At 38.5% G+C, this 23,792-nt stretch overlaps 1 protein-coding gene across 4 annotated transcripts in view; it reads left to right on the forward strand.

Moving 5' to 3' along the window:
• mark4a (MAP/microtubule affinity-regulating kinase 4a) overlaps positions 1-23,792 on the forward strand; it is a 35,484-nt gene that overhangs the window by 7,487 nt on the left and 4,205 nt on the right. Inside the window, exons 4-17 of one of the 4 annotated variants that reach the window (XM_056745105.1) lie at positions 1,689-1,737; positions 1,841-1,906; positions 2,100-2,170; positions 2,277-2,333; positions 2,907-3,143; positions 3,439-3,558; positions 4,301-4,400; positions 4,496-4,605; positions 4,735-4,900; positions 4,997-5,208; positions 5,337-5,440; positions 6,419-6,700; positions 23,066-23,148; positions 23,702-23,746. In XM_056745105.1, coding sequence (XP_056601083.1) covers positions 1,689-1,737; positions 1,841-1,906; positions 2,100-2,170; positions 2,277-2,333; positions 2,907-3,143; positions 3,439-3,558; positions 4,301-4,400; positions 4,496-4,605; positions 4,735-4,900; positions 4,997-5,208; positions 5,337-5,440; positions 6,419-6,700; positions 23,066-23,148; positions 23,702-23,746 — 1,702 coding nt within the window. Of the gene's footprint in view, positions 1-1,688; positions 1,738-1,840; positions 1,907-2,099; positions 2,171-2,276; positions 2,334-2,906; positions 3,144-3,438; positions 3,559-4,300; positions 4,401-4,495; positions 4,606-4,734; positions 4,901-4,996; positions 5,209-5,336; positions 5,441-6,418; positions 6,701-6,984; positions 7,197-23,065; positions 23,149-23,701; positions 23,747-23,792 lie in introns of those variants that run through there. The other 3 variants (XM_056745104.1, XM_056745106.1, XM_056745107.1) reach the window with 3 other exon arrangements.

Here is a 23,792-nt window from a genome sequence, read left to right on the forward strand (position 1 = left end):
TATTAATAAACATTGGGAAAAAATTCTTACTCATCGCCACAATACAGTCATTTTTTGTATGTCATGTGCATAGCTCAGTATGCAGTATGACAAGGAACGGTTTCATCTATAATACAACAATTACTGGTCATTTGACCATTTTCTGATGCAACAGTCTTGTGTGATGAAACACCAGACACACGAAGAACTGATGGCTGTATTACCCAGAATCTCTGTAAATTTGATTTGGTCTTTTCTAATTCTAATTCTAATGTCTTAAAGCTAACTTGAACATCAAACTTTTGAAAGGACACTCAAATGAATTTTTTTTAAAAGCTTTGTTGTGTTTTCATTGGCTTTGGTATGTTTTAGCAATATATTGTGCCTAAGGGCCATGAGAGAACAAGGCAATGTAATGGGTTTAAAGGGAAAAGATTGAGTAAAGGCAAGGCAAGTTTATTTATATAGCACATTTCATACACAAGGGCAATTCAAAGTGATTTACATAAAATGATTGACAGAAAGAAATAAGCTTTAAAATTCAAATAATTTAAGATCACAAATACTTTTTAAGATTTTAAGAAACAATAAAACAGCAATAAAATTGATTAAAAATGTGAGTGTATATATAAAAAGAATGAGAGCAAAATAAAAATAAATTAGAAATAGAAGTGCAGTTGATGTAAAGCAGCACAGTGCTCATGTTGTGAATGCACAGCTAAACAAGTGTGTTTTTTATCTGGATTTAAAAGTAGCTACTGTTGGTGAACGTCTGATTTCTTCTGGAATCAGATTCCAGCTACGGGTGGCGTAATGACTAAACGCTGACTCGCCCTGTTTTGAATGAACCCTTGTTATATCTAACTGACTTGATCCTGATGATCTGAGAAGTCTGTTTGGTTTATATTCTATGAGCATATCTGAGATAACTGGTAACCAGTGTAAGGACCTGAGGATTGGAGTGATATGCTCATATTTTTTGGTTCTGGTCAGAATCCTGGCAGCAGCGTTCTGAGCTGCAGCTGTCTGATGGTCTTTTTGGGAAGACCTGTATGGAGTCCACTACAGTAATCCACCCTGCTGGTGATGAAAGCATGGACTAGTTTCTCTAAATCTAAACCTCGTCTTTTCCTGCTTCAGTAAAATAAACATTACAGTGACACTTTAAAACATGAGAGGTGTAGAGGCAGAAATACATGCATGTATATTGGGGCATTTAGCCAGGGATGAAATTTAAACACGGATGTTTGTTTAAAAATCAGATTAGACTGCATGTCATGGGTGGTCAATCAGAAATTAGATTGATGGAGGTCTGGGCTTCTTGATGTGTATGTGTGTTGTGTTTATGTGTATGCATTCATGTGGACGTGCATGTACACGTGTATGTGTCATCTGAGAATGTCAATCAGAGAAATGTAGGTTGTGACCTTTTCAAATCCATCACCTTGGAACACGTGCCTGTTGGATGTATCATGCGACAGATGCAGATTATCCCTCTGGAACAGGTGCAGGACTCCATACCGGGGTTTCCATAGCAACATGATTTTACTATTGGTTACTCCTTATGGGTTGAGAAAGAGAAACTAAATATTGAAGAAACGAGTATAAAAAATGTGGATGTATGTTTATATTGAGTTTTCATATGTTCGGAAGATAAAAACCAATGAATTTTTTACGACTTTTCTCGCACTGGTGTGTTTCTCTTGCAGCTGTTCAGAGAGGTGCGGATTATGAAGACGCTCCACCACCCCAACATAGGTAAGGTGCAATGAAGTGCAACAAATGCTTCTTTTATATTAATTTCCTTTAGATAGGGGTCAACTTTCCAAAATCATTTCAAAACTACACTTATGTGTTACAGTGCAACTCTTCGAGGTTATTGAAACTGAGAAGACGCTTTATCTTGTGATGGAATATGCAAGTGGAGGTAAGTCGTGCAGTTTGTACTTTTTCCGCAGAAGACACCTTTATGTAATAATCTGTGTGTTTACTTATAAGGTTCCTTATCCTTGCTTCTGAAAACTGCTGGGATGCTCAGTGGTTTGGCAAAATGATACCTTAACCTAATACTTCCGGGTGCAACTGTGATCTTTAGATACTTTTCACCTGTGCTTTTCCAGGTGAGGTGTTCGATTACCTGGTGTCTCATGGGAGAATGAAGGAGATTGAGGCTAGAGCCAAATTCAGACAGGTGATATGTTTACACCACAACGCAGGACCAGTGATCAAGAAGTTTCGCTGTTACATCCCATTTATGCTGTAGTTTTACAGTTTCATTCGTTTTTTATTTGTTTCAGATTGTGTCGGCTGTTCATTACTGTCACCAGAAGAATATAGTTCACAGAGATCTGAAGGTATAAACTGAAATCTTAATGATGACTGAGGAGAATATGTACGGGTTGAAAGGAGTATTTGAGGTTCTTCCATGTCAAAAGTACTGGTACTTCTAAACAAATATGAAAGACTAAAGTTGGACAGATACTGTCTTTATGACCGAGTTTTAGTTCCTTGTACGTTGTTTTGCGTACAAACAGTCAAATGCAAATCTTGTTGCAAATGTTGGTGAGGTATTAATGCAGATAGCTGCATAGGTGTTTTAAATATAAGTAGGGGCATAAGGTAATAGACAAATTGTATTAAATTAGTGGATTTGGATTAAGTCCAATGTGCCTGTTCCTGTCATTCAACAAGCAAAAAATAGAGCCCCTTAGAGAGACATGTGTATGTGAGATTTCAGGTCTTTTTCATGTCTTTTTAAGCTTTTTGCTTTATTAATGAAATAGGTATTGACTTCAGAATTGTTGGGATCATTGCAGCTCTACAATCTAGTATTTTGTTTCAGCATCTGTTATGTTTTGTCCTTCACACAGTTGCCATCTTAATTATTTTTTCACTCTCCTTTATTCATTCGTGTCTTTGTTTTATAGGCTGAAAATTTGCTGCTGGATGCAGATTCTAATATAAAGATTGCAGACTTTGGCTTTAGTAATGAGTTTACACTGGGGAATAAGTTGGACACGTTCTGCGGTTCCCCGCCTTACGCAGCTCCAGAGCTCTTTCAAGGCAAGAAGTATGATGGGCCAGAGGTGGACATCTGGAGTCTGGGAGTAATCCTCTACACACTGGTCAGCGGGTCTCTTCCTTTTGATGGACAGAACCTCAAGGTACAGTTAGTCCAGTCTTCATCAATTCTTACCTATTTAAAAAAATCCAGCACAGCAGAAACGTTACAGTAACATATTGTTGTACTCATTTGCTGTGAAATAGAAATAGTAATGACACCAACAATTCTATGCATGTCATTCACATTAACATGGTTTGCTATTTGGGTTCTAACATTTGTAACAAATTTCTTTGTCTTTAATTCATTTTGACCCACTCAAATTTACTTTATGAAGCAATTCTTTAACCAATTTATACATTTATCAATTAACACTTTCTATTCTACCATTTTTGCAGGAGCTGCGTGAGCGCGTGTTGAGGGGAAAGTATCGTGTGCCCTTCTACATGTCCACAGAGTGTGAGGGGATCCTGCGCAGATTTCTTGTGCTAAATCCCTCCAAACGTTGCACTCTAGAGGTACAGATCGAAACACACACAGACACATTATACTGTACAAATTGTAACATTCTGTGACATTTCTATCACACATTATCTTATCAGCAAAATTTCTGACGAAAATTCTCTTTGAGTTCATACGTGATCAAACAGTCCGTTTGAAAGAGATTACTAGCAGTGTTGAATAGAAAAAATTGAAGATTTTTCTGTAAAGTCTTTGTATTCCGTAGTGTATTGGGTATAATTTGAAGAAATTTGAGCTTTCCTGAGGTTCTGTGGTTAGAGCATGGCACTAGTAACGCAAAGGTCATTGGCTCGATCCCAGTGGATTGCACATAGTCAGAAATAGATGTATAATACATTGCAATACAAGTCGCTTTGGATAAAGTGTCTGCCAAATGCATTAATGTAAATATAAACTATTTGAACTGAGATAATTCAACCAAAAAAAATTTGTCATCATTTATTCATCCAGCTGTTGTTCAAAAAAATGTCAAGAAGTGGTTTTGTGTTCATAAAATCAATGGGGGCAATATTGTTTGTTTACCAACAAACTTCGAAATATCTTCTTCTGTATTGTGCTCAAGAAAGTCATACTGGTTTGATATGACAAGAAGGTGAGTTATGATGACAAAATTGTATTTTTCTGGTTGAATTATGCCTCAAAGGAAATCAGAAAATACTGTATGTCTATGGAATCTCTGACGTCAAATGACAAGCTGTGATGTTTATGCCTATTCAGTATCCTGTATTCTTCCCACAGCAAGTGATGAAGGACAAGTGGATGAATACAGGGTACGAGGGTGAGGACCTAAAGCCCCACATTGAGCCAGTGGAGGACTACAGTGACGCCAGCCGCATTGGTGAGCATCTGTTTTAGTCATAGTTTGCTTACAAAGATTTCTGTAAAAGAAAAAAAACGTTTCTGAAAGTATGTCTTTCTTCTCTCTTTCTATAGAGATTATGGTCGGCATGGGTTTTACCACAGAAGAGATTAAAGATTCTTTACTCAGTCAGAAATATAATGAAGTCACGGCTACATATCTGTTGTTGGGCCTTAAGACAGAGGTAACACACTTCTAAGTTGTATTTATTTCCAGGAATGGATGAAAATCAAACAAGATCATCAATTTATCCATCACCCTAAATTCTTGCTTGGTACAACTTGAGAATGTGACATTGTTGCTATGGTTACAGGATGCCCCTGAGTCCCGAGTGAGTGGCAGTATGACGTTGCCACGGGCGCGACCGAGCCCAATTACCAACGGAACCAACAAACACTCCTCTTCTTCATCATCTTCACACAGCAAGACTCAGCGCAGTGCCTCTACCTACCATCGCCAGAGACGGCACAGTGACTTCTGTATGAGACTCTCAATGAAGCTTGAACTTTGAACAGAAATGTATGAAGTACTCTAGTGATACTAGTTCTTTGCTGTAATAATCTTTTCATGTACAGGTGGTCCCAGCATGCCTGTGATGCACCCTAAGCGCAGCCCGACCAGCGGCGGAGATCGCGAGCTACGCGAGAGCCGTATGCCACCACGGAAGGCCAGCTGCAGTGTAATGGGCAGTCGGACCCTCCCTCCATCCAGCCCGATGGTCAGCACAGCTAACAACCCCAACAAGGCAGAGATACCAGACCGGCGCAAAGAGATGACGGCCACCACCGTAAGAGATAGGGAATGAGGGAGGCTGGGAGGGTTTGGAAAAGACTTTGGAAAGAGGGAAAACATCATAAAATGTGTATTAATATGATATTTTGTAATGTTGATTTAAAGAAATGTTGTTTGTTGCAGAATAATATCCCAGGAAGTACTATGACCCGCAGGAATACTTACGTATGTACAGATCGTACCAGCACTGACCGCCACTCGCTGCTGCAGAACGGCAAAGACAACAGGTGACAAAAACACTCAAATATAGGCACTCAATGAAATTTTTACTCACCAGGGGTCCGTTTCAGAAAGGAGGTTTTGTGAAAACTCTGAGTATATTAACCCTGAAATGAGGTAAACTCTGAGTTTTCTGTTTCAGAATGCGAGGTATGTCAAACCCGAGAAATCTGGGTAACTCAAGCCCGTTTCTGAAAGAGAGGTAACTTATACTCAGAGTCAGTAACCATAGTAACTTACTCTGTGAACCTGTCCTGGTCGGGAGCAGATTTTCTTTGGTAAACCCAGAGATCTTTCCATCTCCTCCCCCTTTTAAAAGCTCAAGTGGTGTACCTCATTCATTCATTAATACAGTCATTCATGGCACACATTTTAATAAACAAAGAGATCTTCTCAGTATCTTAAATGTCATATGTGCTTTATAGAGGATTCTGCATGTGAAGAGGCTGCAATAATAAAGAGCAATTTAGGACAGGAGTGGGATTTTGTCATTTAACTGTGCATTTTTATTGAACTGATTTCTTTACAGTGAATTAGATATAGCAAAACACATCATCCATCCTTACATCAATAACATCAGCCATCATGGACGCGTATTACATCAGAGCATAATCTTTCCCTTGCTTTTTCTCACTAATTATTTTTTATTGATACATTTATCCATTTATGAATTTTCAGCACATTAGTAAATCCACTGTATGCTAAGCATCCTGCCGACATGTTGGGATTTTTTGGGGGCCGTTTCCATGGTTTATCATAATATCAGAGCTCCATTGATCATGTTGTGATGCAAGCGCTTAATTCAATGTAAGTCTACGCGGAGTTGATAGACTCAAATCAGCTGTTCTGAAACCAAAAACTTTCACATCTTGGTGTAAATCAACTCAGAGTTCACATTTTAACTCTGTGTTGGTTAAACCTCCTTATTGAAACGGGCCCCAGGTCAGTGTCTGCCTCATATTCACTCTGTTTCTGTCTCCCCTCAGCTCTCTGTCTCATCGCCTCCCCCCAAGCTCTCCCTCCACACTCAGTATTGTCGGAGCAGGCGCATCCTCGTCTTCCTCAGGCGAGCGCTGTCGACTGACACGTGGATCCACCATCCGTAGCACCTTCCACGGGGGTCAGCTCCGTGACCGTGTGCCGGCCACCTATGGACCTCCACCCACATCGCCCACCCTCAGCCATGACGCTGGAGCCTTGCCGCCAAACGCCCGCAGCCGGGCCACTTCTAACCTGTTCACCAAGCTCACCTCCAAACTAACACGCCGGTAAGGACGGAACTGTAAACACACACACCCATTGTAGAAATAAATACGAAAATACAGAATAAGTCCAGCAGTGAATTTAAACAAAGATTTACACGTCACATAGTGGAAGTGATGTAATGTGTCTCTGAAATGAAAGAGATGTTTCAGGTCCACATATAAGTGATCCTTAAATAGCTAAATCTTGAGTTCTATCGTTCCAATGACAAGGGAATTATAACTTACAGTGAAACAAAATGTTGTTTAGGTTTATTTATATAATATGTAATATTGACAGTGTATAATAGGTATTTTGTCCTGTTGACATTGGAATGAAGATGTACATTCGAGACAGCCAGCCCAGGTCACTTGCAGCCAGCCCAGGTATTGAGTCACTTGCAGCATCAGGATTCAGTCTCCCTTGAAACAGTAACTGGACAAATAAAAATGAGGTCTTAAGGACTGGACTGTAAAAAATTATTCTGTGTTGTGGTAGATTTCATGAAATTAATTCAGTCTTTACTAAATTCAGTGTGCCCCTGTTTTTTATCTAAAATATTAGTTAAAATAATAGAAACAATCTTGGAATTCTAAATGCACAAATTAAATATAACTGCAAGCAGTAATCATCGGGTTCGAGCAGTCTAAGGGGACTAAGGTCGACTGCCTTCGCTGACTACGGTCAGGAATCGCACCATAACACATCCGCAACGGATGACACTTACCCATATCCAGAAAAATGAAAGAAATGGTCAGCAACGGTTAATACAGACCACGCATGCTTACACTCATATGCAGGTTTAAACAGATAAGGGACGAGTGAAATTAACCAATTCTCATGTCTCTACGATGTTCTGTTCCAGAGATATAGGTCTAGCTTAATGGTTGCTAAGTTAACCTGTTTAGTTGCTATGGATGTGGCATGGCACCTGCCATACATTATGATAGACGTGTATACATTTTTTTTAAGGCTTAAGGCCAGGAGCATCTTAAATAGATACATTGATTCACATTCATAATATTCTAGAATGCCATGGCATTTAAATTATGCTTAATTTTATACAAACACCTCACATAATACAATATACCCCATTTTGATGTTTGCTTTGAACTTCAGGAAGTCATGTTTACCATGTCTAAATGCCTAAATTTATTGAGCTGCTGCCATGTGACTGGCTGAGTAGCAATTTGGGTTTACATGCAATTAAACTGGTTTTATCTAATAAAGCTGTGTTATATATATATATCAACACTCATCTTAAAAGCAAGCAGACATGTGCTATATTTATAGATGTGTAAATATGGAGCAACGTTTAATGTGTAATACATTATATTTCTAACACTGTCTTCCTGTGAGACACATTTCATTACACACACATGCACACTCTCGATCACACAAGACACACAGAACTATACAGTGCATTCAAACTCATATGATACAGAGGGAAATGATATCCATAAACACACACGCACACTACACACCTTTATCCTGCACATATTTATCGTTCCTTTAGCAAAGCTACATGCATTGTGATCTGGTGACTCTATAAGAAAGCCATCGAAATGAATGTCTCTTCCTATGAGCATCACATTTTGCATGCTTGTTAAGTGTTATAATATGTATAATAGTACTACATGGCAAGTCAGTTGGATTATTTATTAAGGAGTATCGACATATAACATACTCGTTTCACGCTAATATAATAAAGGACCCTGTTATGGTCACAAAACAAAAAAAAACTCAACATGATTTTGATGATTATTGACCTAGAGAGTCCAAAGAAATGAACTGAGGTGGAAATTTTGAAATTGCTTGAAAATCCTTGAACAAGTTTGAAAAAGTAGTTTTTTAAATCATCACCAATAACTCACAAACCATTTGATAGACATCAATGGTTCAAGAGGCAAAGTTGTTATGAATAAGGAGATCTATCGTTTGATATCAATAGTTTGTGTATTACTCAAATGTCACGTGACGAACAGTTGTCTAGGCCACCAAAAGACATGTGCATTTTGCCATTTTTATTATTATAGCGCCACCTAGTGTCCAAACGCCACGTTCTTTTTTATGTGACATCCTAGTGATGGTCTCCAGATATTTCCTGAGCCCCTTGCTGAAATGTTAAACCGTTGTTGATTTGAGGCCATTTAAATGTGATAGGCTCCGCCCATTTTTTTATTTTGGGGCCCCTAAGCGATCGTGAAAGGAAATTTCAACTTTTTTTGATAATTATTTACCTTCACACTCCACACAAGTCATCTACATTGGTTTGGGTCTGATCGGTCAAAAACTCAGGGACAAGTTTGCGAAGAAAGGTTTCTATCAATATCTGCGATAACTCACAAACCATTTGATCGACAGAAGTTGTTCTAGAGGCAAAGTTGTTTAGAATAAGGAGATCTATCATATAATACAAATAGTTTGGTTATATGTCAAGTGTCACATGATACACAAATGTTTAAGCACTACTAAAGCGTTACTTCGCCCCCCGGTGGCCAAATGAGTTCACATTTCTTACAGACCTTAAGGACCTTGAGATGAATAAGCCCAGCGAGTGTCGTTTTGATCGGCCTCCGTTTACCCGGTGTAATGAGTGCTCAAAATTCATTGGCCAATGGCGGCCATGTTTTTTGACATACGTCAATGTCCTTTTAGATATTCATGAAGCATGAGACAAAGACCCACCATACCAATTATCAAGTCATTCGGGCAAAGGGTTGCGTAGTTATAGCCATTTTCTAGCTCATTCAAATTATAGCGCCACCTAGTGGCCAAACGCCACATTTTTTTTATTATAACTCCGGACTGAGGGTCTACACATATGTTCCAAGCCCCATGAAGATATCTCAAACAGTTCACGAGTTATGGCCATTTTAGCTAAATATGCCACTTCCGGTTTGGACGTTTTAGCGCCACCTAGCGGCCGTGAATGGAAAATTCAACTTTTTTTCGATAACTATTTACATTCACAGTCCACAGAATTCATCATTGTTGGTTTGGTTTCGATAGGGCAAAAATCCAGGGACTAGTTCATTTTTTTTTTTTTTCATAAAATGCAAATTAGCGAAAAAATTTGCATACCGGAAATGAAATCGGAGATATACGTTTTTTAAGTTTTGAGCCAGTGATTACACTGATATAAGACACTTGGGTGTGCGACCAATGGTTTAGGAGTATAAGGCGCAAACGCGCTTTTCATCGTTGTAGCGATTCACCTATGGGCCGATTTGGCTGGCTCCGTGTATCTGAGTAGCGACAAGGACTACTACCATCTGACCAAGTCTCAGCTCTGTCGGTCTTACGGTTTGGGCTGCAGCATCAGTTTTAGGGCAGAATAATAATAAGAATTAAAGCTGCAAGCAGCCTTTAAGCGGGTTTCGAGAATTTGCGCCATTCAATGCAGTTATGCATCCACGAACAGGCTAAGGGGTCAAACCCCAATGAACCCACGATGGATCAAAGTCCCACACACAGAAAAATTATAGAAATGATCAGTATCACCTCAAAGTAGCGTTGCATGATTATACACTCATGACTAGCTGTTTTCCCTTAATAAAAACAACAAAATAAACTTATTCAAAGTTGGTTGGTGTCAGGTAATGGTGTCATAAAATACTGCCTGCAGGTGTAGCCTTTGTCCCCTAGCAGGATTCCATCATAGTCACCTGTATAATAGAAAAGTGCAGTTCTGTTAGGCCCAAAAAGGCCCAAAATTAGTAATCCAGTTAGTTTGTAAAGTCTATTTGACTTGTCACGTCCAAATAATGTGCATAACTCTCTGAAGATACTTGAGTCGTGCACAGAGCCTGGCCATTTCGCTACCACATTTATAATGTGGAACATAGTCACACACCATCTAAGAGATTTGTTGTATAATTGAATACATTCCCTTGAATAATTATCAAACTAAATGTTATGAATGTTTACTGGCATGGTCATTTCATAATCTTTATGATCAATTATAATGTACCTGCAATAGAGAATTTTGAAATTGCTTAAAAAAAATCAAAGAACTAGTTAGCAAAAGTCAGTTTTAAACACCATCACCGATAACTCGTGAACCGTTTGTGTGACATCAATGAATCAAGAGGCAAAGTTGTTCAGAATGAAGAGGAGGACTATTAAATGATATCATTAGTTTGTGTAAGTGTCAAATGTCATGTGATACACAATTGTTTAAGATATGAGATACACGTCAATTTTACTGTTTTAGCGCCACCTAGTGTCCAAACGCTACCTTCTTTTGTACGTGACCTTGGAGTGATGGTCTACACATATGTTCCGAGCCGCATGATGATATGTTAAGCCATTCTGGATTTATGGCCATTTTAATGTGATAGGATCCGCCCATTTTAAGTTTTGGCATCCCTAAGCAATGGTGAAAGGAAATTTCAACTTTTTTTCAATGATTATTTACATTCACACTCCACAGATGTCATCTGCATTGGTTTGGTTCCGATTGGTTGAAAAACCAAGGACTAGTTCGCGAAAGTAGGTTTTGACATCATCAGCGATAACTCAAAAACCGTTTGATTGACAGAAGCGTGTCAAGAAGCAAAGTTGTTCAGAATGAGAAGAGCTATCATATGATACCAATAGTTTCTGTATATGTCAAATGTCACGTGATACACAGTTGTTTATGCACTCCAAAAGCGTTATTTCGCCCCCCGGTGGCCGAATAAGTTCACGTTTCTTATAGACCTTCAGGACCATGAGTCGAACAAGTCCAGCAAGTGTCGTTTCGATCGGCCTCAGTTAACCCGGTCTAATGAGTGCTCAAACTTCGTTGACCGTTGGCAGACATGATTTTTGAGAAACGCCAAAGTCCTTTTATACAGTCAAGGTTCATGACACAAAGACACACCATAACAAATAATTAGTCGATCGGGCAAACGGTTGGTTAGTTATAGCCCTTTTCGAGTTCTTTGCTATTATAGCGCCACCTAGTGGCCAAACACCGAGTTTTTTTTATTGTGACCCCGGACTGAGGGTCGACACATATGGTCTAAGCCCCGTGAAGATATCTCAAACCGTTCTCTAGGTATAGCCATTTTAATGAAATAGGCTACTTCCGGGTTTGACGTTTTGATGCCCCCTAGCGACCCTGAATCGAAATTTCAACTTTTTTTCAATGAATATTTACATTCACACTCCACAGAATTTATCAGCGTTGGTTTGGTTCCGATCGGGCAAAAATCCAGGGACTAGTTCATTTTTTTTTTTTTTTCTAAAATGCAAATTAGCGGGAAAATTTGCATACCGGAAATGAAATCGGGGATATACGTTTTTTAGGTTTTGAGCCAATGATTACAATGATATAAAACACTTGGGTGTGCGACAAACGGTTTAGGAGTAACGAGCACAAACGCGTTACGCATCGCTGTAGCGCCACCTATGGGCCGATTTGGCTGGGTCACTGTATCTGAGTAACCTGCACAGATACAACCAACTGACCAAGCCTCAAGTTTCTACGATTTACGGTTTGGGCTGGGCGACCGGTTTTAAGGCGGAAAAATAATAATAATAAGAATAATTAAAGCTGCAAGCAGCATTTAGCGGGTTCGAGCGATTTAAGGCATCTAAGGTACGTCTGCCATCGCCGACCAGTTTCAAGAATCGCACCATAACAGATCAAGGACGGACGACACTCTAGCGCACCAAGTAAAATGTCAGAAACGTTTAATACAGTTGCAGAGATATAGATCTTGCTAAAAGGTTGCTAAGCTAATCTGTTTGGTTGCTATTGGCGTGGAATGGCACCTGCCAATTAATAACACATTAAACCACAAGTCATGCGAAACAACTCCAGTGTTTCCGCGATGCTCTATTGCAGAGATGGAGGTCTAGCTTCATGGTTGCTAAGTTAACAGTTTAGTTGCTATGGATGTGGTATGGCACCTGCCAATTGATATTACATTAAGTCACAAGTGAAATTAACCGAACCCCTGTGTCTCTACAATATTCAACTGCAGAGATATAGGTCTGTGTAAATGATTGTTAAGCTAATCTGTTTAGTGGCTATGGGCATAGCTTGTCACCTTCATATTATAATACACTTTTCCATGAGTAGAACAAAGCAACTTCTTTGTCTCTATGACATTCTATTGCAGAGATATTGGTCTTTTTTAATTTAATGCATATTTTTCAAAATAGCCTCTTTTGTGTTTTGAAGAATTAAAATTGAATTAAAATTTAGGACCATTTTAAATGGATACATTGATTCATATTCATGAATACATTGTGGTCAGTAAGACATTGACATTGTCTGCAATAATATTTTAGAAGGCCGTGCCATTTAAATTATGTTTCTTTGGTAGACGCGCCTCACATGATATATCCCATTTCTTCTCAAGTTTGATGTTTGGTTTGAACTTCAGGAAGTCCTGTTTACCATGTCTAAATGCCTAAATGCATTGGGTTGCTGCCATGTGACTGGCTGAGTAGCAATTTGGGTTTACATGCAATTAAACTGGTTTTATCTAATAAAGGTGTGTTGTATATATATATATCAATACAGCATCATAAAAGCAGCCAGACATGTGCTATATTTATAGATGTGTAAATATGCAGCAACGTTTAATGTGTAATACATTATATTTTTTAACACTGTCTTCCTGTGAAACACATTTCATTCCACACACATGCACAGTCTCGATCACGCAAGACACACAGAACTATACTGTGCATTTACACTCTTATGATACAGAGGGAAATGATACCCATAAACATACACACATGCACACTACACACCTTTATCCTGCACACATTTATCGTTCCTTAAGCAAAGCTACATGCATTGTGATCTGGTGACTCTATAAGAAAACCATTGAAATGAATGATATTTCACCTTTTTATCATTTATGAAGGAATGCCTCTTCCTATGAGCATCACATTTTGCATCCTTGTTAAGTGTCATAATATGTATAATAGTACTAAATGGCAAGTCAGTTGGATTATTTCTTAAGGAGTAGCGACCTATAACATACTCGTTTCACGCTAATATAATAAAGCACCCTGTTATGGTCACAAAACTAAAAAATACTCAACATATTTTTGATGATTATTGACCTAGAGAGTCCAAAGAAATGTACTGTGGTGGAAATTTTGAAATTGCTTGAAAATCCTTGAACAAGTTAGCAAAAGTAGGTTTTTTACATCATCACCAATAACTCACAAACCATTTGATAGACATCAATGGTTCAAGAGGCAAAGTTGTTATGAATAAGGAGATCTATCGTTTGATATGAATAGTTTTTGTATTAGTCAAATGTCACGTGACACAGAGTTGTCTAGGCCACCAAAAGACATGTACATTTAGCCATTTTTACTGTTATAGCACCACCTAGTGTCCAAACGCCATGTTATTTTGTATGGGACCTCGGAGTGATGATCTACATATATTTCCCGAGGCATATGATGATATGTTAAGCCGTTCTGGATTTATGGCCATTTAAATGTGATAGGCTCCACCCATTCTTTTATTTTGGCGCCCCTAAGCGACCGTGAAAGGAAATTTCTACTTTTTTTCAATAATTATTTACAAACACTTCCCACAGAAGTCATCTGCATTGTTTTGGTTCCGATCGGTCGAAAATCCAACGACTAGTTTGCGAAGGTAGGTTTTTGACCTCATCAGCGATAACTCACAAACTATTCGATTGACAGAAGTTGTTCCAGAGGCAAAGTTGCTCAGATAGAAGAGTACTATCCTATGATACCAATAGTTTCTGTATATGTCAAATGTCACGTGATACACAATTGTTTAAGCACTCCTAAAGCGTTATTTCGCCCCCCGGTGGCCGAATGAGTTCACATTTCTTACAGACCTTAAAGACCATGAGACGAATAAGCCCAGCGAGCGTTGTTTTGTTCGGCCTCCGTTAACCCGGTCTAATAAGTGCTCAAACTTCATTGGCCAATGGCGGCCATGTTTTTTAAGATACGCCAATGTCCTTTTAGATATTCATGTAGAATGAGACAAAGACACACCATACCAAATAATAAGTCAATCGGGCAAACTGTTGCGTAGTTATGGCCATTTTGTAGCTCATCCAAATTATAGCGCCACCTAGTGGCCAAACGCAGGATTCTTTTTACTGTGACCCCGGATTGAGGGTCTACACATATGTTCCAAGCCCCATGAAGATATCTCAAACAGTTCAGGAGTTATGGCCATTTTAGTTCAATATGTTACTTCCGTTTTGGACATTTTTGCGCCCTCTAGCGATGGGGGATGAAAATTTCAACTTTTTTTTAATAATTATTCATATTCACACTCCACAGAACTCATCAGCGTTGGTTTGGTTCCAATAGGGCAAAAATCCAGGGACTAGTTCATTTTTTATTTTTTTCATAAAATGCTAATTAGCGAAAAAATTTGCATACCGGAAATGAATTCGGAGATATACATTTTTTAAGTTTTGAGCCAGTGATTACTCTGATATAAAATACTTGGGTGTGCAACAAACGGTTTAGGAGTAACATGCGTAAACGCGTTTTTTATCGCTGTAGCGCCACCTATGGGTCGATTTGGCTGGCTCCGTGTATCTGAGTAGCGACAAGGACTACAACCATCTGACCAAGTCTCAGCCCTGTCGGCCTTACGGTTTGGGCTGCAGTATCAGTTCTAGGGAAGAAGTATAATAATAATAATAAAACCAACAAATACAATAGGTTTCTAGCCCTTCGGGCTCGAACCCTAATTAAAGCTGCAAGCAGCATTTAGCGGGTTCGAGCAGTCTAAGGCCTCTATTGGCCTTGCCATTGTCAACTAGGCTCAGGAATGGCACCGTAACAAATCCACAACGAATGACACTCTTCCACACCAAGAAATATGACAGAAACGGTTGGTAACTTTTAATACAGACCATGCATTCGTACACTCGTATGCAAAAACGGGCGTAAACCGATAATACCTAAGGGACGAGTGCAATAAACCAATTCTCATGTCTCTATGATGATTTGTTGCAGAGATAGAGATCTTGCTAAACGGTTGCTAAGCTAACCTGTTCGGTTGCCATGGGTGTCATTTAATACCTGTCAATTCATAACACATTAAACCACAGGTCAAACGAACCAAGCCCCGTGTCTTTATAATATTCTACTGCAGAGATGTAGGTCTGGCTAGACGATTGCAAAAAATAATCTGTTTGGTTGCTAAGGGCGTGGCTTGGCAGCTGTCAATTGATAAAGAATGAAGCCATTAGCAAAACAAAGCAACTCCTGTGTCTCTAAAACATTCTATTGCACATATATAGGTCTTTTTTTTAATACAATGCACATTCTTCAAAATAGCTTATTTTGTGTTCTGAAGAATTGATAAAAAAATACGACCAATTTAAATTGATAATTGATTCACATTCATGGTCTGCAACAATATTCCAGAAGACCTTGCCATTTAACTGATGCTTATTTGGTTGAGTCTGGTGACTCTGAAGGCCACTGGAGTACAGTGAGCTTATTGTCATGTTCAAGAAACCAGTTTGAGATCATTTGAGCTTTCTGATATGGTCCATTTTTTACTGCTGGAAGTAGCCATCAAAACATGGACTTGGTTGGCAACAATCCTCAGGTGGTATGTGTTATCTAATATATCCCATACCATATATCCAATTGTTTCTCCATTTTGATGCTCGGTTTGAACTTCAGCAAGTGTGTTTACCACGTCTGGATGCCAAAATAGATTGAGTTTATGCTATGTGACTGGCTGATTAGCAATTTGATTAGCATATGATGTATTTATTAAAGACAAGTTTAAAATAGTAATTTTAAATGTATGATATTTCACCTTTTTGACTGTTGTGAAGGCATGCCTCTTCCGATAAGAATCACATGTTGCATGCTTGTTTTGTGTCATAATATGTATAATAGTACTTAATGGCAAGTCAGTTGGATTAATTATTAAGGAGTAGCGACCTTCACCGTACTCGTTTCACGCTAATATAATAAAGGACCCTGTTATGGTCACAAAACAAAAAAAACTCAACATGTTTTTGATGATTATTGACCTAGAGAGTCCAGAGAAATGCACTGTGGTGGAAATTTTGAAATTGCTTGAAAATCCTTGAACAAGTTTGCAAAAGTAGGTTTTTTACATCATCACCAATAAATCACAAACCATTTGATAGAAATTAATGGTTCAAGAGGCAAAGTTGTTATGAATGAGGAGATCTATCGTTTGATATCAATAGTTTGTTTATTAGTCAAATGTCACGTGACACACCGTTGTCTAGGCCCTCAAAAGACATGTACATTTAGCCATTTTTACAATTATAGCGCCACCTAGTATCCAAACGCCACCTTCCTTTGTATGTGACCTTGGAGTGATGGTCTACACATATCATCTGAGCCCCATGATGATATGTTAAGCCGTTCTGGATTTATGGCCATTTTAATGTGATAGGCTCAGACCATTTTAAGTTTTGGCGTCCCTAAGCAGCGGTGAAAGAAAAATTTCAACTTTTTTTCAATGATTATTTACATTCACACTCCACAGAAGTCATCTGCATTGGTTTGGTTCCGATCGGTTGAAAAACCAGGAACTAGTTCGCGAAAGTAGGTTTTTGACATCATCAGCGATAACTCACGAACCGTTTGATCGATAGAAGTTGTTCCAGAGGCAAAGTTGCTCAGAATGAAGAGTACTATCATATTATAACCATAGTTTGGGTAAATGTCAAATATCACGTGATACACAGTTGTGCATGCACTCCAAAAGCGCTATTACGCCCCCCGGTGGCCGAATAAGTTCATGTTTCTTACACACCGTCAGGACCATGAGACAAATAAGCCCAGTGAGTGGCGTTTTGATCGGCCTCAGTTAACCCGGCGTAATGAGTGCTCAAACTTCATCGACCAATGGCGGCCATGTTTTTTTGATATACGCCAATGTCCATTTAGATATTTATGTAGAATGAGACAAAGACACACCATACCAAATAATAAGTCAATCGGGCAAACTGTTGCGTAGTTATAGCCATTTTCTAGCTCATTCAAATTATAGCGCCATCTAGTGGCCAAACGCCACTGTTTTTTTATTGTGACCCCGGACTGAGGGTCTACACATGTGTTCCAAGCCCCATGAAGATATCTCAAACAGTTCAGGAGTTATGGCCATTTTAGCTAAATATGTTACTTCCGGTTTGGATGTTTTAGCGCCACCTAGCGACCGTGAATTGAAAATTGAACTTTTTTTTAATAATTATTCATATTCACACTCCACAGAACGCATCAGCGTTGGTTTGGTTCCAATAGGGCAAAAATCCAGGGACTAGTTCATTTTTTTTTTTTTTCATAAAATGCTAATTAGCGAAAAATCTATAATGGCGGAAATGAAATCGGAGATATACGTTTTTTAAGTTTTGAGCCAGTGATTACACTGATATAAGACACTTGGGTGTGCGACAAACGGTTTCGGAGAAACAAGCGCAAACGCGTTTGGTATTGCTATAGCGCCACCTATGGGTCGATATGGCTGGCTCCGTGTTTCTGAGTAGCGACAAGGACTACTACCATCTGACCAAGTCTCAGCTCTGTCGGCCTTACGGTTTGGGCTGCAGTATCAGTTTTATGGCAGAATAATAATAAGAAGAAGAATAATAAAACCAACAAATACAATAGGTTTCTAGCCCTTCGGGCTCGAACCCTAAAAATCCTTACAAAAACAATAGGTTTTCAGCACTTCGTGCTCGAAACCCTAATTAAAGCTGCAAGCAGCATTTAGCGGGTTCGAGCAGTCTAAGGCCTCTATTGGCCTTGCCATTGTCAACTAGGCTCAGGAATGGCACCGTAACAAATCCACAACGAATGACACTCTTCCACACCAAGAAATATGACAGAAACGGTTGGTAACTTTTAATACAGACCATGCATGCGTACACTCGTATGCAAAAACGGGCGTAAACCGATAATACCTAAGGGACGAGTGCAATAAACCATTTCTCATGTCTCTATGATGATTTGTTGCAGAGATAGAGATCTTGCTAAACGGTTGCTAAGCTAACCTGTTCGGTTGCCATGGGTGTCAATTAATACCTGTCAATTAATAACACATCAAACCACAAGTCAAACGAACCAAGCCCCGTGTCTTTATAATATTCTACTGCAGAGATGTAGGTCTGGCTAGACGATTGCAAAAAATAATCTGTTTGGTTGCTAAGGGTGTGGCTTGGCAGCTGTCAATTGATAAAGAACGAAGCCATTAGCAAAACAAAGCAACTCCTGTGTCTCTAAAACATTCTATTGCACAGATATAGGTCTTTTTTTTAATACAATGCACATTCTTCAAAATAGCTTATTTTTTGTTCTGAAGAATTGATAAAAAAAATACGACCAATTTAAATAGATAATTGATTCACATTCATGGTCTGCAACAATATTCCAGAAGACCTTGCCATTTAAGTGATGCTTATTTGGTTGAGTCTGGTGACTCTGAAGGCCATTGGAGTAGAGTGAGCTCATTGTCATGTTCAAGAAACCAGTTTGAGATCATTTGAGCTTTCTGACATGGTCGATTTTTTTTACTGCTGGAAGTAGCCATCAAAACATGGACATGGTTGGCAACAATCCTCAGGTGGTATGTGTTATCTAATATATCCCATACCATATATCCAATTGTTTCTCCATTTTGATGCTCGGTTTGAACTTCAGCAAGTGTGTTTACCACGTCTAGATGCCAAAATGGATTGAGTTTATGCTATGTGACTGGCTGATTAGCAATTTGACTAGCAAATGATGTATTTATTAAAGACAAGTTTAAAATAGTAATTTTAAATGTATGATATTTCACCTTTTTGACTGTTGTGAAGGCATGCCTCTTCCGATAAGAATCACATGTTGCATGCTTGTTTTGTGTCATAATATGTATAATAGTACTTAATGGCAAGTCAGTTGGATTAATTATTAAGGAGTGGTGACCTTCACCACACTTGTTTCACGCTAATATAATAAAGGACCCTGTTATGGTCACAAAACAAAAAAAAAACTCAACATGTTTTTGATGATTATTGACCTAGAGAGTCCAGAGAAATGTACTGTGGTGGAAATTTTGTAATTGCTTGAAAATCTTTGAACAAGTTTGCAAAAGTAGGTTTTATACATCATCACCAATAACTCACAAACCATTTGATAGACATCAATGGTTCAAGAGGCAAAGTTGTTATGAATGAGGAGATCTATCGTTTGATATCAATAGTTTGTGTATTAGTCAAATGTCACATGACACAAAGTTGTCCAGGCCACCAAAATACATGTACATTTTGCCTTTTTTAATGTTTTAGCGCCACCTAGTATCCAAACGCCACCTTCCTTTGTATGTGACCTTGGAGTGATGGTCTACACATATCATCTGAGCCCCATGATGATATGTTAAGCCGTTCTGGATTTATGGCCATTTTAATGTGATAGGCTCAGACCATTTTAAGTTTTGGCGTCCCTAAGCAGCGGTGAAAGAAAAATTTCAACTTTTTTTCAATGATTATTTACATTCACACTCCACAGAAGTCATCTGCATTGGTTTGGTTCCGATCGGTTGAAAAACCAGGAACTAGTTCGCGAAAGTAGGTTTTTGACATCATCAGCGATAACTCACGAACCGTTTGATCAATAGAAGTTGTTCCAGAGGCAAAGTTGCTCAGAATGAAGAGTACTATCATATTATAACCATAGTTTGGGTAAATGTCAAATATCACGTGATACACAGTTGTGCATGCACTCCAAAAGCGCTATTACGCCCCCAGGTGGCCGAATAAGTTCATGTTTCTTACACACCGTCAGGACCATGAGACAAATAAGCCCAGTGAGTGGCGTTTTGATCGGCCTCCGTTAACCCGGCGTAATGAGTGCTCAAACTTCATCGACCAATGGCGGCCATGTTTTTTGATATACGCCAATGTCCATTTAGATAATTATGTAGAATGAGACAAAGACACACCATACCAAATAATAAGTCAATCGGGCAAACTGTTGCGTAGTTATAGACATTTTCTAGCTCATTCAAATTATAGCGCCATCTAGTGGCCAAACGCCACTGTCTTTTTATTGTGACCCCGGACTGAGGGTCTACACATGTGTTCCAAGCCCCATGAAGATATCTCAAACAGTTCAGGAGTTATGGCCATTTTAGCTAAATATGTTACTTCCGGTTTGGATGTTTTAGCGCCACCTAGCGACCGTGAATTGAAAATTGAACTTTTTTTTAATAATTATTCATATTCACACTCCACAGAACTCATCAGCGTTGGTTTGGTTCCAATAGGGCAAAAATCCAGGGACTAGTTCATTATTTTTTTTTTTCATAAAATGCTAATTAGCGAAAAATCTATAATGGCGGAAATGAAATCGGAGATATACGTTTTTTAAGTTTTGAGCCAGTGATTACACTGATATAAGACACTTGGGTGTGCGACAAACGGTTTCGGAGTAACAAGCGCAAACGCGTTTGGTATTGCTATAGCGCCACCTATGGGTCGATATGGCTGGCTCCGTGTATCTGAGTAGCGACAAGGACTACTACCATCTGACCAAGTCTCAGCTCTGTCGGCCTTACGGTTTGGGCTGCAGTATCAGTTTTATGGCAGAATAATAATAAGAAGAAGAATAATAAAACCAACAAATACAATAGGTTTCTAGCCCTTCGGGCTCGAACCCTAATAAAACTAACAAATACAATAGGTTTCTAGCCCTTCGGGCTCGAACCCTAATAAAACTAACAAATACAATAGGTTTCTAGCCCTTCGGGCTCGAACCCTAATAAGTGAATTCAACTTAATTGTATCATGTTCAACCCACTTAAACTTGTATAAAGGATCTTTACTTAATTTTTTTATGTTATTCTTATGAATTATTTTAGTTAATTTCACTAACTGAGCAGTGAATTTAGAGTTCCCTGCATGCCACATCATTAGGAGAGTAATTTTTCTGTAAAGTGTTATTTTAAATGCTTTACAGTAAAATGAAAGACTTGATAGTGTTTATTGTTCAGTTGTCTTTAAGATTTAGAAGATATTCTTGTTGTTATTCTGAGTTTCGTGGTTACCATTGTTCAGAAGAGTGGTGCTTGTGCTTAGATTACGGGAGAGCTCATGGTGTGTGTTTTTCATTATGTGAACAGTAATGGTGCTAATGCCATAACACTCAGCTTACTTCTACATCATATATGTTGTAAACAATAATAAATGTTGAACTGAAGTTAAAAAAAGATCAAGAAGTTAACTCCAGTGCTCAAATCAGTATTTCTTTATCAGGTTTATCATGTGACATGTGGTTAAATAATTTAGGTAATTTTACTTGATTTATTCATTAAAATATTGCTTTAAAAAAAGCTTTAAAGTACTTATTTGGTTTAATATTGTTAGCATACATTTTTAAGTAGCTATCCGTTTAATTTTTTACAGTGTTTCAAAAAATACATTTCTTACTTAGTATTTTTGTCTTGTTTTGACTACAGATATAAAACAATCTTAAATACTTGAGAAGCAAAGATATTGAGGATATTAACTCCTTTTCTGAAAGAAATTATTACATTTATGCATAAAACAAGCAAAAATATCTGCCAATGTGGTAAGAAAAATAAGCTTGAAGTACTTAATCAAATGCAAAATATATTTTTGCCTGTTACACAAGACATTATATTTTCTGTCATTTTGCTTCTGAAGAAAAATAATTTGTGGTAGTTGCGGTTAAAACCGTAAATTCGTCCCATGTGTGTCAGCAAAAACTAACAATGAAGATAAATCTCTTATGCGATATTATATTATAAATCTAAATATATACTATAAAATAATGTGAGGATTATTTCACATTATGTGATGGAAAATCAAAAACTTCAGATTGCCTATATTAATTTATTTTGATAGAATATGATAGTTTGTTTCTCTTTGTTTTTAATTTAGTTTATTTCATTTGAAGTCAGATTATGATTCTTACTATTTGACTTCAGCCATAAATTATGTCACAGTTTCGTAGAAAGTTGCTGGCCAACTGTTATTGACACAATCATAACATCAATTTTATCCACAATTGATCCTTAGTGAAATGTATTTTTGGACCTTGGATGCCTGGCTTACTGGTCATGACCTCTAAATAAAAAATCTGGATGACTTTTAAGTGTGAACAATATTAACAGTAATACTATAGTAGGAAGCAGCTGAAAAAGTTTTTCTTGGACGATTGTTTTATACTCGTCACGCTTCAAAAATCTCTGTTGTTTATTCTACCTCTGTTTCAAGCTGCCCATGCTTACAGATTTATATCCTCTTCCTCTAATTTCTCTGTCTTTTCTCTTTCTCACTATTTCTTGGACTGCCACTCATTCACGGACCCTATTTGATTTTCTTCGTCCTCTCTCTTTCTCTCTTCCTTGCTATTCCCCTTGTGTCTCTCACTTCTAGGGTCAATCTTGACCCCTCTAAACGCCAGGGCTCTAATAAATCAGTGTCGGGTTGCACTCTTCCACAGGGATCCAAAACAGTTAGTAAGTTCCCCTACCTGCAGCTGTATGCCTGTCTGTTGCCCGTCTCGCTGCACGTCTGTCTGTCTTGGCACCTGGCATGCCCGTATGTCCCCTTTGAGATCCTGCCGGTAAACAGGATGTTACACCGTGTCTACACCGGACGCGACAAGGCTGCTTGTTCTTAATGGGTCTGTCGTGTCTCGCAGCGCCGCATCCGGTGTTGAATTTTTTTTTATTATAATGGTTTCTAATGCGTTTCTAATGTCTTTTGTCGTGTCCGTGTAGACACGGTGAAAGAGTAAGGAAAGTCTGAATAGTGGTGCATGGAGGCTTTGTCTCTTATTGGTTTGCATGGACCCTTCACTGCATCCAGTGACATACAGCGAAATACATAGAAAACAGGTTTTGAAACCATGTTAACTTGCTGATAAGATTTTTTGATTATCTTCAGACAGGATTTAGGATGTACTGCATGCATGTATGCTTGTCGTTTATGGTGAAGAAGTTTCTGTTGCATGGATCTGACCCTGTTTGGGTGAAGCACATCACCTCAAAAATGTGTCTTGCTTTGCAGGGTCGCAAATGAATCTGAGGGAGTCTGCAGATCTCCGGTCACAAGGTGAGACTTGATATGCATTTCCGTCCCCTAAAAAACTCTTAAGAGT

Source organism: Triplophysa dalaica, chromosome 4 (assembly GCF_015846415.1).
Source record: "Triplophysa dalaica isolate WHDGS20190420 chromosome 4, ASM1584641v1, whole genome shotgun sequence".
Lineage (NCBI taxonomy): Eukaryota > Metazoa > Chordata > Actinopteri > Cypriniformes > Nemacheilidae > Triplophysa > Triplophysa dalaica.